The sequence below is a fragment of the Somniosus microcephalus genome, chromosome 8 (genome assembly GCF_052327205.1).
Source record: "Somniosus microcephalus isolate GS21.2 chromosome 8, FLI_Smic_1.0, whole genome shotgun sequence".
NCBI classification, from domain to species: Eukaryota; Metazoa; Chordata; class Chondrichthyes; order Squaliformes; family Somniosidae; genus Somniosus; species Somniosus microcephalus.
This window is the reverse complement of record NC_140994.1, coordinates 234,082,261-234,097,818: the sequence shown is the minus strand read 5'-3', so window position 1 is coordinate 234,097,818 and position 15,558 is coordinate 234,082,261. Positions and strand designations below refer to the sequence as shown.

Here is a 15,558-nt window from a genome sequence, read left to right as displayed (position 1 = left end):
GGTGATTTTTCATTATCTCTGATATTGGTCTTTGTCTCCCTCTTATGTCTCTGTGTTTGTTCTAATCTGCATGCCCCATGTCTTTCTATGTCACCGTCCCTTCCTGCGATCACTTCTGCACATGTGCCTCGACCTTGATTTGTGAGCCTTCTGTCTCGCTGTTTTTCATTTCCCCCCACTGTGCCGTATCTCTGACATTGATCTTTGCCTGTGTGTGTGATATTTGCATTTCTTTTCAGCAATATGTCTATATAGAGTCTGTCTCATAATCTCTCTCTCTCTGCTATATTTTATGTGCATTTATCCATTTAGTGTTTTGTTTTTTAACCTGCATCTCTTGCCTTCCCTCGGTCTTGGTGTTTAGGTTTGTGAATGCTTCCCTTGGCTAAACATGGCTGCCTCGCTCTCACAGGCCGATCTCTCTCCGCCCCCATCCGCCTTCTGATCTCTTCCCCTGCAAGTGCAATCTTTCGATTGGTGCGGGTCGGGTACGCTGGAAATGCTGAAAAACAAATGCAATCGCCAGGATGCCAGCGTTGGGTAGGCGGGATGGCCCAGGCAGTCCAGGGAGGGCCGTAGGATGGGAGAGGACTGCACAGAAATGCAGGGAGGCCACAAAAGCCAAAGGCTTAAGAGCAGCTGCAAGGGCAGAAGGCCAAGAAAAAAAAGTCAGGGAGAGGGGCAGAAGCCCCAAAAAATAAATTTGGGACGAGAGGCTCAAAAAAATAAATATAATCACTGGAATATCTGCAGAGGCAGGTGGGGAAGGTACACGAGTCCCTAAAGAGGGCTAATGAGCAGGAAAGGGCAGCCAAAAAGTGACAGTGGGGGGCCCAAAAATGAAATGAAATGAAATGACCAGGGTGGGGACATGGGACTGCGGGGCGAGGGGCCCTACGAGGAGGGACAGAGGAGAGTGGGGTGAGATGCAGAGAGCCTTGGAGAGAGAAATAAATTGCAGGAGTCGCTGAGATGAGGAGAGAGGGTGGAGGACCCCTGTGAGAAGCTCACAGCTCTTACATTATTAGGATAGCAAGTTGTGCTGAGTTTTTCCAGCGTTTCCTGTTGTTATTTCTTACATTATTAGTTGGCTTTATTTTTTTCATGTTTTTGGGGGTAATTTTGAGTTTGGGCGACAGTGTAAAATGAGCTATATCAATTCAGCCACATGTTATACATCTCTCCCCATTGAAGTCAATGGAAATTAAAAATCGGGACAGATGTATCGCGGGCAGCTGATCTCACCCATTTTACACCATCGCCCACAGTCAAAATGAGCCCTTTTATGTTTTGTTTTTGCATATCTTTTGGGGGCAAGAGCAGAACTCCCCCTTCTTCTTAAGAGATTTTTCTTCTCTATTCCTCCCTGACAGTGTCAGCTGTGCCTCTGAGTCAGAAGGTTGTGGGTTCAAGTCCCACTCCAGGGACTTGAGCACATAAAGCTAGGCTGACACTCCAGTGCAGTGCTGAGGGAGTGCTGCACTGTCGGAGGTGCCGTCTTTCAGATGAGACGTTAAGCAGAGGCCCTGTCTGCTCTCAGGTGGACGTAAAAGATCCCATGGCACTATTTCGAAGAAGAGCAGGGGAGTTATCCACGGCATTCTGGCCAATGTTTATCCCTCAACCAGCATAATAGAAACAGATTATCTGGTCATTATCACATTGCTGTTTGTGGGACCTTGCTGTGTGCAAATAGGCTGCTGTGTTTCCCACATTACAACGGTGACTTCACTTCAAAGAGTGCTTCATTGACTGTAAAGTGCTTTGAGACGTCTAGTGGTCATGAAAAGCGCTATATAAATGCAAGTCTTTCTCACATCTGTGGATGTGGAACATCCACAGTGAAAAAGGTGGACCAGCAACTTGCTCGCAGGCCTCAATGTGGCTCGCAGGCCTCAATGTGGCTCCTCAGACTGGAACAACAGATGTGGGAAAAGGGCGCCTCTGGCTAAGTTACACTTAGTGCCTCCTCACATGTCACTTGACTGAGATCGGAAACTCAACGTGCGTGCGACTGAGGGTGCCGTGCACCGCTGATTTGGCTGCTCTGTCCCCTGCATGCAGACAATGAACAAATATTTCAGACAGACAAGCTACACAAGATTTGAAAGGCAAATGACAGGAAGAGTTACTTACCGTCTTACTCACATACGAAGTGCTGACGTTTACACACTGTAGTCCCTCGCTATTGCAGCAGCCTCCACATCTGTGGACAGACACACAGGGAGGTTTGTAGAACTTGTTTGTTGCAGTCCCAAGCTCTTTCCCCACATCCAAGCACACTTCTCTAGGCTTACACTGAGTCTTTTCCCATTCAAGTTCAATATCTGTCAAACGATTTGGTTTAGTTATTAGTTGCTTATTATGAAACATGCATTTAAATAAAGGATACTTACAACAGCAGATAGCTTGTACTGAGTTAGATCTTTGGCGCACTTAGAGATTAATGGGGAAGAGAACTGGCTATTTCTTTTTTTTAAATGGCCTGCCAAGTTATACTTCAATAGGGTTTTAAAATAACTTTCAAAATTGCTAATCTTGTAACTTAGTCTCACAGCAGGCTTGATGCACTTTAATGTCATAGTTTGTCTAATTATAACTCTGTGAAGCACCTTGGGACAATTCCGACACTGAAGCTGCTACACAAATACTAGATGTTGCTATTGTTTGAAACACTTCCAGTGTGCATTTATCCGCTCTATAATTTAAAACGTCCATTACCACGAGTCAACTCTTCGGGACTCATCTCAACTAGAGTTTATTTTAAAATACATTTATATTTATTTCTATTTTATGACACCAGGCACCGTTTCCGAGCTGAAAGAACGGAGATGTGCACTGGATGCAGCTGCTAGCTGGTCCTCATCTTCATCCATCTATGAGAACTGTCCGAGACAATCATAACATGTCTTCGCTGATGACTGCAGCGAATGCATCTTGTGTTTAAAAGGGCTGCTCCCTTTGCCAGCATAGCCTATAACGTAGCCTGCTGTGAGAGGAACTGATGGGGAGGGAAGGACATGTGCCAGGGTGATAGCATTGAATTTCAGAGTGTGTAGAAGCACCAACACAGTAGAAACAGGAGTAGGCCGTTTAGTCCCTCGAGCCTGTTCCGCCATTCAATGAGATCATGGCTGAGCTGTGGCCTAACTCTATATACCTGCCTTTGCCCCATATCCCTTAATACCTTTGGTTAACAGAAACCTATCAATCTCAGATTTAAAATGAACAATTGACCCAGCATCAACTGTCATTTGCAGAAAAAAGTTCCAAACTTCTACCACCCTTTGCGTGTAGAAATGTTTCTTAACTTCACGCCCGAAAGGCCTGGCTCTAATTTTTAGGCTATGTCCCCTAGTTCTAGACCAGCGGAAACAGTTTTTCTCTATCTACCCTATCAGTTCCCCTTTGGCCTGTCTTTTCTGCTTCTGGACACAATGATGTACTAGTTTTTGATGAAACCCCACTGTTGGAGGTGCCGTCTTTCAGATGAGACACTAAACCGTCTGCCCTCTCAGGTGGGCGTAAAAGATCCCAGGGCAATATTTCGAAGAAGAGCAGGGGATTCTCCCCCAGCATTCTGGTCAATATTTATCCCTCAACCAACACCTAAAATTAAATTATCTGATCATTATCACATTGCTATTTGTGGGATTTGCTGTGTGCAAATTGGCTGCTGTGTTTCCTACATTACATTACAACAGTGATTACACTGCAAAGGTACTTCATTGGCTGCAAAGCTCATCTGGGACATCCTGAGGTTGTGAAAGGCGCTATATAAATGCAGGTCTTTCTTTCTCTTAGTTTGTGAAAAGTTTGCTGAGGCTTCTTGTTCACCTCTTAACTTAACAACTTGAATTTATATAGCGCCTTTAACGTAGTAAAACATCCCAAGGTGCTGCACAGGAGTATTTTAAGATGAAAAATTAGACACCGAGCCACATAAGGAGAAATTAGGGCAGGTGACCAAAAGCTTGGTCAAAGAGGAAGGTTTTAAGGAGCGTCTTAAAAGGAGGAAAGGGAGGTAGTGAGGTGGAGAGGTTTAGGCAGGGAATTCCAGAGCTTAAGGCCTAGGCAACAGAAGGCACGGCCACCAATGGTTGAGTGATTATAATCAGGGATGCTCAAGAGGGCAGAATTAGAGGAGCGCAGATATCTTGGGGGGGTGGGGGGGTGGTTGTGGGGCTGAAGGCGATTACAGAGATAGGGAGGGGCGAGGCCATGGAGGGATTTGAGAACAAGGATGAGAATTTTGAAATCAAAATTAATGAAGCATTCGCGTCCCTCACTTTTTAAATCTTCCTCTTTCCATAATATTGTAAACGCTGGTGCCGCGTTCCACTCCTCCTCTTCAGCCTCTGTCAGCGCACGCTGCACAATGCGCGTTTTCCTCTGCAGACACTCATGGATCTTCCTGTATTCCGGGTAGAAGATGTCCATCAACTCCGTGACGCTTGACGCAGACCTCAGCTGGTCCTCCAATTCGCTGCTGGCCTGGCTCTGGAACAAGGAGCATAGAGTGAATCTAATGCAGCAAATAACGCTGGAGGCATTGGAGTGAGCATCCGGTCGCACTCCAGGAGCGGCAGAACATCCCTCGGATAAAACTGCAGTTGTCCGCTTACCCTTTCCTGCTCAGTCGGGGCTCATCAATCTTCCATTAATTATAAGCCAAACAAATTCATACCCAGGATGCACAAGAAGCATTTTACTTTAGGCAACTAGGTGAAGGCCTGTAATGCAGGACACCAAGGTTGGAAAGAGTAGGGGGCGAGTTATGAGGTTAATCTAGAAGTATTGATTAGGCGAGACCAAGCTCGTGTAAAAGCATATCAATGGCACAAGATCGCTGACAGTGTTCTACAGTTTTGAGGTTCCAGGAAAGAGGGAGTTGGAATCGGATGCAGCGCATTGAGCTCGACAAAAAACAAAATACTGCAGATGCTGGAAGGGTGAAACAGAAACAAGAAACGTTGGAATCATTGTGCAGGGTCAGGCAGCCTCTCTGGAGAGGAGAGACAAGACAATATGGGTATGATACCTTCCTCAGAACTGGGAGATATTACTGAGGAACAGCATTTAAAAAGGAACAGATCCAAAGGGAGTGGGGGGGGGGGGAAAACAACCACACAAAAGGAAACAAAATAGAATAACCTGTAAATTGATTAAGTGGAGAGCATAAGATGGTTAAATGGCAGAAGGATATTAGCATGAGACAAGAGGAGGCATAACAAGAGAAGTAAAAAAGTATAAGACACAGTGTGTGAATTGCTATCGGGGGGCAGTTAAGGGGGTAGGCAGGTAGAAAAGGAAGCATAAAAAACTGGCAAAGCGGAGTGGGCTCCAGAGGTCCAGGAGCCTGTTAGAAAAAAAAAAAAACAGGTCAACATTAAGGGTGCAGACCATCTCACCAGCACTAGGCCTGAATGGGGATGCCCACCCCAAGTACCAACCTGTTCTTTCCCCATATTCCTGGAACATCCATCCCACATTGCCAGAACCTTCTGCCAGAGAGAATACGGTAGCTATAGTTAAGGTCTGAAGTTGTTAATCAGTATTAAAGCTATAAGGCAGCAAGGTGACTTAATGAGGATGCAAAGAGATGGGACTACAACCATTAATGGAGATTTTGTTCTCTTGCATTTTAAAATAAGAACACAAGAAATAGGAGCAGGAGTAGGGCATACAGCCCTTCGAGCCTGCTCCGCCATTCAATGAGATCATGGCTGATCTTCTGCCTCAACTCCATTCACCGGCCCTATCGCCATATCCCTTGATGCCTTTACTGGTCAGAAATCTATCGACTTCTGTTTTGAATATACCCAATGACTGAGCCTCCACAGCCCTCTGGGGTAGAGAATTCCAAAGATTCACCACCCTCTGAGTGAAGAAATTTCTTCTCATCTCAGTCCTGAATGGCCTACCCTTTATCCTGAGGCTGTGGCCCCTGGTTCTAGACTCCCCAGCCAAGGGAAACATTCTCCCAGCATCCACCCTATCAAGCCCTGTAATAATTTTGTATGCTTCAATGAGATCCCCTTTCATTCTTCTGAATTCAAGAGAATACAGGCCTAGTTTACTCAATCTCTTCTCATTCGACAGTCCCGCCATCCCAGGAATCAATCTCGTGACCCTTCGTTGCACTCCCTCTATGGCAAGTATATCCTTCCTTAGGTAAGGAGACCAACATTGTACACAGTACTGCAGGTGTGGTCTCACCAAGGCCCTATATAATTGGAGTAAGACTTCTTTACCCCTGTACTCAAATCCTATTGTAATGAAGGCCAGCATACCATTTCCCTTCCTAATGGCTTGCTGCACCTGCACATTCACTTTCAGTGACTCATGTACAAGGACACCCAGGTCCCTTTGAGCATCTGCATTCCCCAATCTTTCACCATTTAGGAAATACTCTGCCTTTCTGTTTTTTCTACCAAAGTGGATAATTTCACATTTATCCACATTATATTCCATCTGCCATGTTCTCGTCCACTCAATGAGCCTGTCGAGATCCCCTTGAAGCCTCTTCACATCGGACACTGCCACCTAGCTTTGTATCATCAGCAAATTTGGAAATGTTAAATTTAGTCCCCTCATCCAAATCATTGATATAGATTGTGAATAGCTGGGGCCCAAGCACCGATCCTTGTGGTACCCCACTAGTCACAGCCTGCCATCCTGAAAAAGACCCGTTTATCCCTACTCTTTGTTTTCTGTCTGTTAACCAATTCTCAATCCATGCTAGTATATTACCCCCAATTTCATGTGCCCTAATTTTGTTCACCAACCTCTTGTGTGGGACCTTATCGAAGGCCTTCTGAAAAACCAGATACGCCACATCTACCGGTTCCCCTTTGTCTACTCCACTAGTTACATCCTCAAAGAACTCCAATAGGTTTGTCAAACAGGATTTCCCTTTCATAAATCCATGTTGACTCTGCCCAATCTTACTATTAGTTTCTAAGTGCCCAGTTATTGCATCCTTTGTAATAGATTCCAGCATCTGCCCAGTGTAATGATGGGCAGCAAGACCTGGCCAAATGGGCTCCTGCCAATGCTGCTTTACCTGACCTCTCAATGGTGGGACAAAGTGTCCTGGGCTATCTTGCCTGAAGAGACTCTCAGCCCTTATTCTGTGGGGAAAGCAATTTGACTTCTATTCAGCAAAGTCTTCAGACCAGAGCCCATATCAGTAGCTCAGCACGTGACAAAATCATGCATATGGTGTATGTAGCTTACCATTCAATGGCACAATGCACCAGACTGGAGCTAGTCAACTTGCTGAATCTCCATTGATTCCAAGTAACCGCAGTCGTAACCAAGTAAAGTGTATTCCACAATTTATTACACTATTTATTTCACTTTCAGTGGTTAATGAGAGTGGGTTTTGTTTCAGTAAAAATTACCGTAGGAAACATATCATAGCGACCAACATCTGGCCTCTCTTTGTACAGGAGTCTTATAAAGAATGCAAGAGAATGAGCACGCGTCACTTCGTCCTCAGTTTAATTTAAAGCAGGAGGCCTGTCTGTGTCGTTATTGGAACAAATCACTGCTGAACAGCCTCACTTCCAGTACTAATTGCCAACAGACCCAGCAACGCTAATTAGATGCAGGCCTTGATTCATCATGCAGCTAATTTTATTAATAATGCAGGAACAAAACACTTGCACACGTGGATGGCCAATGTGGACAACACAAATATCAGTGATGGAATATGGATTGGTCTTCTGAGGCTGGAATCGAGGCATATTTTCCAGCAGACAAAAAGGAGCTTTACTCTGGATTTAACCCACGGTGTATCCGACCTGGGAGTGTTTGAACCAGAAAACAAAATTGAAGAAAAAATATTTTCCAGCACCGACACCTTTAGTCTTGTTAAACACAGAATCTTATTGAGAAAAAGACAAGAGAATGCAACGGAACTCGCCTTCAGTCTTAAAGTGGCTGGTAAGTAGGGGTACGGTCGCATAGTGGTTATGTTACTTGTTAGGGAATATATTTGAATATGGACTAATAATCCAAAGGCCTGGACTAATCTGGAGACATGAGTTCAAATCCCACCATGACTGCTGGAGAATTTAAATTCAATTAATTAAATAAAAATCTGGAATAATAAGCTAGTATCAGTACCAGAATATCATAAAAACCCCATCTAGTTCACTAATATCCCTTAGGTCTGGCCTATATGTGACTCCAGAGAATGTGGTTGACTCTTAACTGCCCTCTGTGGCCTAGCAAGCCATTCAGTTGTATAAGGGAAAGAAGGGATGGGCAATAAATGCTGGCCTTGCCACAACTATAAATGAATAAATAAAAAGTCTTGTTGATCACAGAAAATGCAAAGGATATCACCCAGAGCTGCAGAGTCTGTCCCACAACAGCACCACAGTAACAGACTGTCCCACAATAGTTGCAGTTGCTGGATCTTTGAAGCTGTCTGCTGCATTCTGAGTTGACTCAAGTAAACCAGGGTTTCAATTTTGTGCATTAAAATGCCTGTGTGTGCTCCAGACCATTCTCAGTACTTTAAGCCATGTAGTATCAACCTAAAACCGTCGCCCTGCAGTGTTTAAATAGATGTATAGCACAGGAAACACCTCAAACCTAAAGTAAATAGTTGCAGCTGACCCAACTATAGGATATAAAAATCTACAGGTGAGTGATTATAAAAATGACATTTCACTTCTCTACAAAACGCAGGATAGACAATGTAAGCGGTATAATCCCAGTGGGTTCAAGAATACAATTAAGAAAACACTGAGTATCATGTATGTGCCTGATGAGGGGAAATCGCAGAATCAATTCTTAAACCATATGGGGAGAAATTCGGTATCGCCCCATTTGGGGTGAAATTATCGGCCAGGCGCAAAGTTTAGCGCCTGGCGTTAATTATCGCCTCCAACTGCAAACTTGGCTTCTATCGTCCCTGGAGGTGATTGGAGCGCTAAATCAGGCGCTACACACCTCTCTGATGTGCCTCAATTATTCCGAGACTCGAAGTTAGCAGAACAAAAGTAAGGCTTTTATTAACTTAGAACATAACACGTAAACTAGAGAGATGTCTTCCTTCAGGAGGCTGATGCCCGACTGACTTAGATTACAAAAGGAGCCAGTATGGGCGGAGCCCTGCACACAACCAATTCCAGCACATTCCAATACATAATACATGAGGACTGGGGGAAGGGAAAAGACACAGAAAGCAGGCAGTTACAAGACACAGAAAACAGGCAGTGATGAATGGAATATATTTCATCACATTCACCCCTTCTATAGATTTAGTCTGTTCGGGGGTTTGATAGTCCTCTGCGACCGACGTGGCTGTTGTGGTGCCGCGGGTGTCGGCTGGGTGTCCCCGGTAGCCTCCTGGGTCTCTGCCGGGGGTGCCGCCGGGGTTGTTGAAGGGGTAGTTGGTGGGGGTGCCGTTGGTCGATGTTCTTCCGGGGGTGATGAAAGAGTAGTGGGTGGGTAAGGGTTGCTGTGATCGTCGTCGCTGCTATTGCCGTGGTTGTTGTCGATGCCGGCTGGGGCGACGTCTTTTATGGACACGGTGTCCTCCCTTCCGTCGGCGTGCCGGACATATGCGTATTGGAGGTTGGCGTGGAGTAGGTGTACTGGCTCCACGAGAGGGTCCGTCTTGTGGCCCCTCACATGCCTTCGCACGAGTACCGGACCTGGGGTGGAGAGCCATGACGGCATGGATACGCCTGAGGTGGATTTCCGAGGAAAGACAAACATTCGTTCATGAGGCGTGGCATTAGTGGCCGTACACAATAGCGACCGTATCGAATGGAGCACATCCGAGAGGACTTCCTGCCAGCGGGAGATAGGGAGGCCCTTGGTCCTTAGAGCTAGAGTGACTGCTTTCCACACTGTCCCGTTCTCTCGCTCCACCTGGCCGTTACCCCGGGGGTTGTAGCTGGTGGTACGGCTCGTGGCGATCCCCTTGGACAGCATGTACTGGCGTAGCTCTTCACTCATGAAGGACGCCCCCCTATCCGTGTGGATATAGCTCGGCATACCGAACAGGCAGTTGAGGCATTTAATGACCGTGGCGCTGGTCATGTCTGGGCAGGGGAAGGCGAATGGGAAACGGGAGTATTCATCCACAATGTTCAGGAAGTAAACATTGCGGTCGACGGACGGGAGGGGGCCCTTGAAATCTAAGCTGAGCCGCTCGAAGGGCCGTGTAGCTTTGATTAAGTGGGCTCTATCTGGGCGGTAGAACCGAGGCTTGCACTCGGCGCAAGTGCGGCAGTTCCTGGTCAGAGACCGAACTTCCTCAATCGAGTAGGGTAAGTTACGGGACTTTATGAAGTGGAACAGCCGCGTGACCCCTGGGTGGCAGAGGTCGTTGTGGAGGGTCTGTAGCCGATCCTCGGTGGCGCTGGCACACATCCCTCGTGAGAGGGCGTCAGGGGATTCGTTAAGGGCCCCTGGCCGGTAAATGATGTCGTACTCGAAAGTGGAGAGCTCGATCCGCCACCTAAGAATCTTATCATTTTTAATCTTCCCCCTCTGTTTATTGTTGAACATAAACGCTACCGACCGCTGGTCGGTAAGTAGGGTGAAGCGTTTGCCGGCTAGGTAGTGGCGCACTGCCTCCACGATGGCTTGGGCCTCCTTTTCCACGGAGGAGTGTCTGATCTCAGGCCCTTGGCGGGTCCTCGAGAAGAAAGCTACGGGCCGCCCTGCCTGGTTGAGGGTGGCCGCCAAGGCAAAGTCGGACGCATCACTTTCCACTTGAAATGGAGTGTTCTCGTCCACTGCCTGTAGCGTGGCCCGCTCAATATCCTGCTTAATGCTTTTGAAGGCGGCGTGGGCCTCAGCAGAGAGCGGAAAAGAGGATGCTTTCAAGAGGGGGCGGGCTTTGTCGGAGTAGTTGGGGACCCATTGGGAATAGTAAGAAAATAACCCCAGGCACCTTTTCAGGGCTTTGGGAGTGTTGGGCAGGGGCAGCTCCCGTAGGGGGCGCAATCGGTCGGGGTCTGGTCCAATTTCCCCATTCTCCACCACGCTGCCCAGTATGCAGAGGCGCGTGGTGTTGAAAACGCACTTGTCCTCGTTATAGGTGAGGTTGAGTTTTTGTGCGGTTTTCAGGAACCTCTCGAGGTTCGAGTCGTGATCCTGCTGGTTGTGACCGCAGATGGTGACGTTGTCGAGGTAGGGGAAGGTTGCCTGCAAGTGGTGGTCATCGACCATGCGATCCATCTCCCTCTGAAAGACCGAGATCCCGTTCGTCACCCCAAAGGGGACTCTGAGGAATTGGTAGAGGCGTCCGTTCGCCTCGAAGGCGGTGTACGGGCGGTCCTCTGGTCTGATAGGGAGCTGGTGGTACGCTGACTTGAGGTCGATGGTGGAGAACACCCGGTATTGGGCGATTTGGTTCACCATTTCTGATATGCGGGGTAGCGGGTAGGCGTCTAGTAGGGTGTACCTGTTGATCGTTTGACTATAGTCGATCACCATCCGTTTCTTCTCGCTACCCCTTACCACTACCACTTGGGCGCGCCACGGGCTGTTGCTGTGTTCAATAATGCGCTCTTTCAGGAGCCTGTCTACCTCGGTCGCGATAAACCGCCTGTCCTCCCAGCTGTACCTCCTGCTTTTGGTCGCTATTGGCCGGCAGTTAGGGGTAAGGTTCGCGAATAGCGAAGGCGGCTTTACCTTCAGGGTAGCCAGACCGCACACTGTGAGGGGCGGCTGGGACCCACCGTACTTGAGCGTGATGCTTTGGTGGTTGCACTGGAAATCCAAACCCAAGATCACGCTCGCACATAGATTCTTCATGATTAATACTTTAAAATTATCATACACAGTTCCGTTAACGCACAATTGTACCGTGCAGTAACCCAGAATGGTCGATGTCTGGGTTTTATCGGCCATAGAGATGGTACCCTGAGCAGGGACCACCTTTAGGGAGAGTTGTTGTGCCAGTTCAGGGTGGATAAAACTCTCCGTGCTTCCACTGTCAATTAAGCATTTAACCCGGCACCCGTTTACCTCGATGTCCACCATTGATTTGGATAGCAGATGCGGCCTGGTCTGGTCCACTGTGACCGATGCCACTGTAGGGCCCTGATCGAGACAAGATGGCGTCCACGCTGTCTGCTCATAAGATGGCGGACCCCACGAGGTCGGGCAAGATGGCGTCCAAGATGGCCGCTCCCACGGCGCACACGCGGCGGTGGCGGGTTTTCCGGCGGTTGGTTTTCCGGCGGGGTTCCCTCTGCACACCTTCCCGAAGTGCCCCTTCTTACCGCACTTAAAGCAGGTGGTGCCTTTCGCCGGGCACAGGTTTCTGGTGTGCTTTGGCTGCCCGCAGAAGTAGCAGTTGGGTCCTTGACGCGTCGCGGCTGTCGTAGGGCTTCTGGGGGGAGAGCTGGGCCCCGCCGGTGTCGGGCTGCCGGGCGGGGAAGATGCCTTCCAAGATGGCGGCACCCTCGGCGCACACGTGGCGGCGTGGGCGGCGCGGGCTGAAGAGTAGGCGTCCGAGTTTCTCTGGGCCATCTCCAGGGACCGCGCGGTGTCCGCAGCCTGTTTCAGGTCCAACTCCGTTTTTTCCAGCAGTCTTTGCCGGATGTGAGTGGAGCTGAGGCCTGTGATAAAGGCATCGCGAACAAGCTCGTCGGTGTACACTGCGGCTTTTACATCTCGGCACTTACAGTCCTTGCCAAGCTTTTTCAGGATGCTTAGGAACTCCTCCACCGATTCCCCAGGTCGCTGTGCGCGAGTAGCGAGTAGATGCCTAGCATACACCTCATTCGTAGGCTGCTGGTAATGCGCCTTTAAGATGTTGCAGGCGGCCAGGTACCTATCGGCGTCTTGGATGAGGGGGTAAACCCGGTGGCTTACCCAATTCCGTAGCATTCCGAGTCTCATCTTCGCAGTGTCCGTAGCGTCTTTGATGGCTGCGGAATTGTCCAGGAAGAATTCCATACAGTCAAACCAGTGTCCGAAGCGTGCTGATGCGTCCGGAGCATGTTGATCCAAATCCAAACGTTCGGGTTTCAGGAGTTGATCCATAGTGTTGAAAATTTAAGTTAATAAAATTGATGTGCCTCAATTATTCCGAGACTCAAAGTTAGCAGAACAAAAGTAAGGCTTTTATTAACTTAGAACATAACACGTAAACTAGAGAGATGTCTTCCTTCAGGAGGCTGATGCCCAACTGACTTAGATAACAAAGGAGCCAGGTATGGGCGGAGCCCTGCACACAACCAATTCCAGCACATTCCAATACATAATACATGAGGACTGGGGGAAGGGAAAAGACACAGAAAGCAGGCAGTTACAAGACACAGAAAACAGGCAGTGATGAATGGAATATATTTCATCACACTCTCTTAAGGCGCTAACGCCGAGGAGCAAGGCGTTACCTCAGAGCGCTGGTGAAGCTCATGTGATGTCAGTCAGCAATGGAGCACAGACACACTGGCACCAGCCAGTTCTTAAAGGGAGGGTTGATCTTGCACTCCATCCACACCCTGCTCATTGCAGCCTTGAATCTCGGCCTGGAGAGACCTGTACATCAAATCTGTTGGAAAGAACAATGGAGAGACCCAGGGAAAGAGCTCAGAGTGCAACCCCCATAGTGTCTTCTAAATTGATGCAAGGACGGTCAAATCAAAATGAACCTGCAAAGTGCTGCTCAGTACCTAAAACTCCTTCACACAGCGTTGACTCTCTCCAGAAGTCTCTCTCTCTCAGAATGCGTGGTGCAAAAATGTCGCCGACAAAAACAGGCAGGAAGTGGTCGCCTTTAAATAGCGCTCCCCCAATCCCTTCCCGACTGCAAAACACTCCCCTCAACCTGTCGTTGCTAGTGGCAGGCGGAGCCACTCAATATCTGATCCAGGCCGCTGCATGCTCAACTGACATCACGATCTGTGGGCGCAGGAGGTCATGGTGGTAGTGTTTAGCGCCGCCGCAAAATGTCTGGTCAATTTCGCGAGCGGCACAAACATCGCCGCGCCTCTTAGGGCGCTAACGGGAGGCGCAAAGCAACTGAATTTTCCCCCCTATGTATTTGACGGTCAGCCGTGACTCAGTGGGTAGCACACTCGCCTCTGAGTCAGAAGATTGTGGGTTCAAGTCCCACTCCAGAGTACAAAAATCGAGGCTGACACTCCAATGCAGTACTGAGGGAGTGCTGCACTGTCGAAGGTGCCGTCTTTCGGATGAGACATTAAACCGAGGCTATTACTAAAACAGATTATCTGGTCATGATCACATTACAGTTTGTGGAAGCTTGCTGTGCGTAAATTGGCTGCCATGTTTCCTACATTACAACAGTGACTACGCTTCACAAGTACTTCATTGGCTGTAAAGAGCTTTGGGGCGTCCGGTGGTCGTGAAAGACGCTATATAAATGCAAGTCTTTCTTTCTTTGAAATGATTCCCCTCTCACAGCAGCATGAAATGCCAGGTGCACCAGATGGCTGAAGGACAACAATAGTAAATAAATTCTACAGCGAGTTTGCCAAGGAAAGCCTAGTTTGGAACCGATGAGGCGGGCGCAGAATTCTGGCGCGCACGTGCTGCCCATCATATTGGACCCTTAGTCATCCGTTGCATGCCTGTAAAACCAGCACAGCAAGATCCAATTTCTAAGTCAGAGAGTGTACTTGTATCGCTTACTACCACAGCCCATTTGATCTAGCCAGCCAGCAACTTAATCCAAAGGAAAACAGACTTTATAATAAAAGGATCAGATGTGCAGTTAGTCCTTGGGAAACGTGGCAATGCATTGATCGTATTGAGTACAAAAAAAAACAAATATGCTGGATAATATTTCAAAAAATAAATCAGAACTTTACAAAGGTGTTATTCTTGGACTAGGCTTTCCAGAGTCAGAAAGAATGAGGTTTGGTCGACTTGAATTCTGTACAGTGAAAGTGAATGAGAAATGCTTGATGTGTTAGAATTCAATGCATTGATCAGCACTTTGATTAGGTCTGGTATATGTTTAATCTTTTTAATGAAAATTAATCTCTCCTTTGATTTTTATGTTGACTCATGTCACATACTGGGGAAGAATTACCAATCATCAAAGTTCAGTTTGTGCACATTTAACACATTCCTGTATGCATTAACTTTACATGCGGTTAACCTGTTAAACTTGCATAAAAATAGCGTGCACAGAAGTGCAGTATAAGCCTGTTAAACAGTTGTACGTGAACTTCCCTGATCAGATGTTTTACCCTATTACTCCTTAGTCAGGAGAACATGCAAGCTATCTGCTTCCTGGCCTTGGCAGTCTTGACAGAGCGGTAAATCTCTCTCACTTTTTTGTGCTTCTGGGAGATTAAGTTACACCCCATTTTCTCTCTCTCGCCCTTTGGGGAAGTGCCTAATCTCTACCTGGCATCTGGTCTCCCTGCTAACATGGCCAAGGCTGGGAATTCCTGGTATTGAGAATTGCCTGCTTTTAGAGAGAGTGTAGCAGGACCTTGGTATAAAATATGTGGCTGCCCAGGTAGAGTTTTTTGTGTCTGCGGAAAATTCTTTTAAGTAAGTCTGTGTGCCTGATGTATTTAATTAATTCTCTACGTGGGT

At 47.6% G+C, this 15,558-nt stretch overlaps 1 protein-coding gene across 1 annotated transcript in view; it reads right to left on the bottom strand.

Annotated features, from left to right (window-relative positions):
• LOC147114153 (vascular endothelial growth factor C-like) overlaps positions 1-15,558 on the bottom strand; it is a 56,628-nt gene that overhangs the window by 14,599 nt on the left and 26,471 nt on the right. Inside the window, exons 2-3 of the mRNA XM_085995784.1 lie at positions 4,290-4,500; positions 2,137-2,327 (exon numbers count right to left, since the gene is read on the bottom strand). Coding sequence (XP_085851910.1) covers positions 2,137-2,327; positions 4,290-4,500 — 402 coding nt within the window. The remainder of the gene's footprint in view (positions 1-2,136; positions 2,328-4,289; positions 4,501-15,558) is intronic.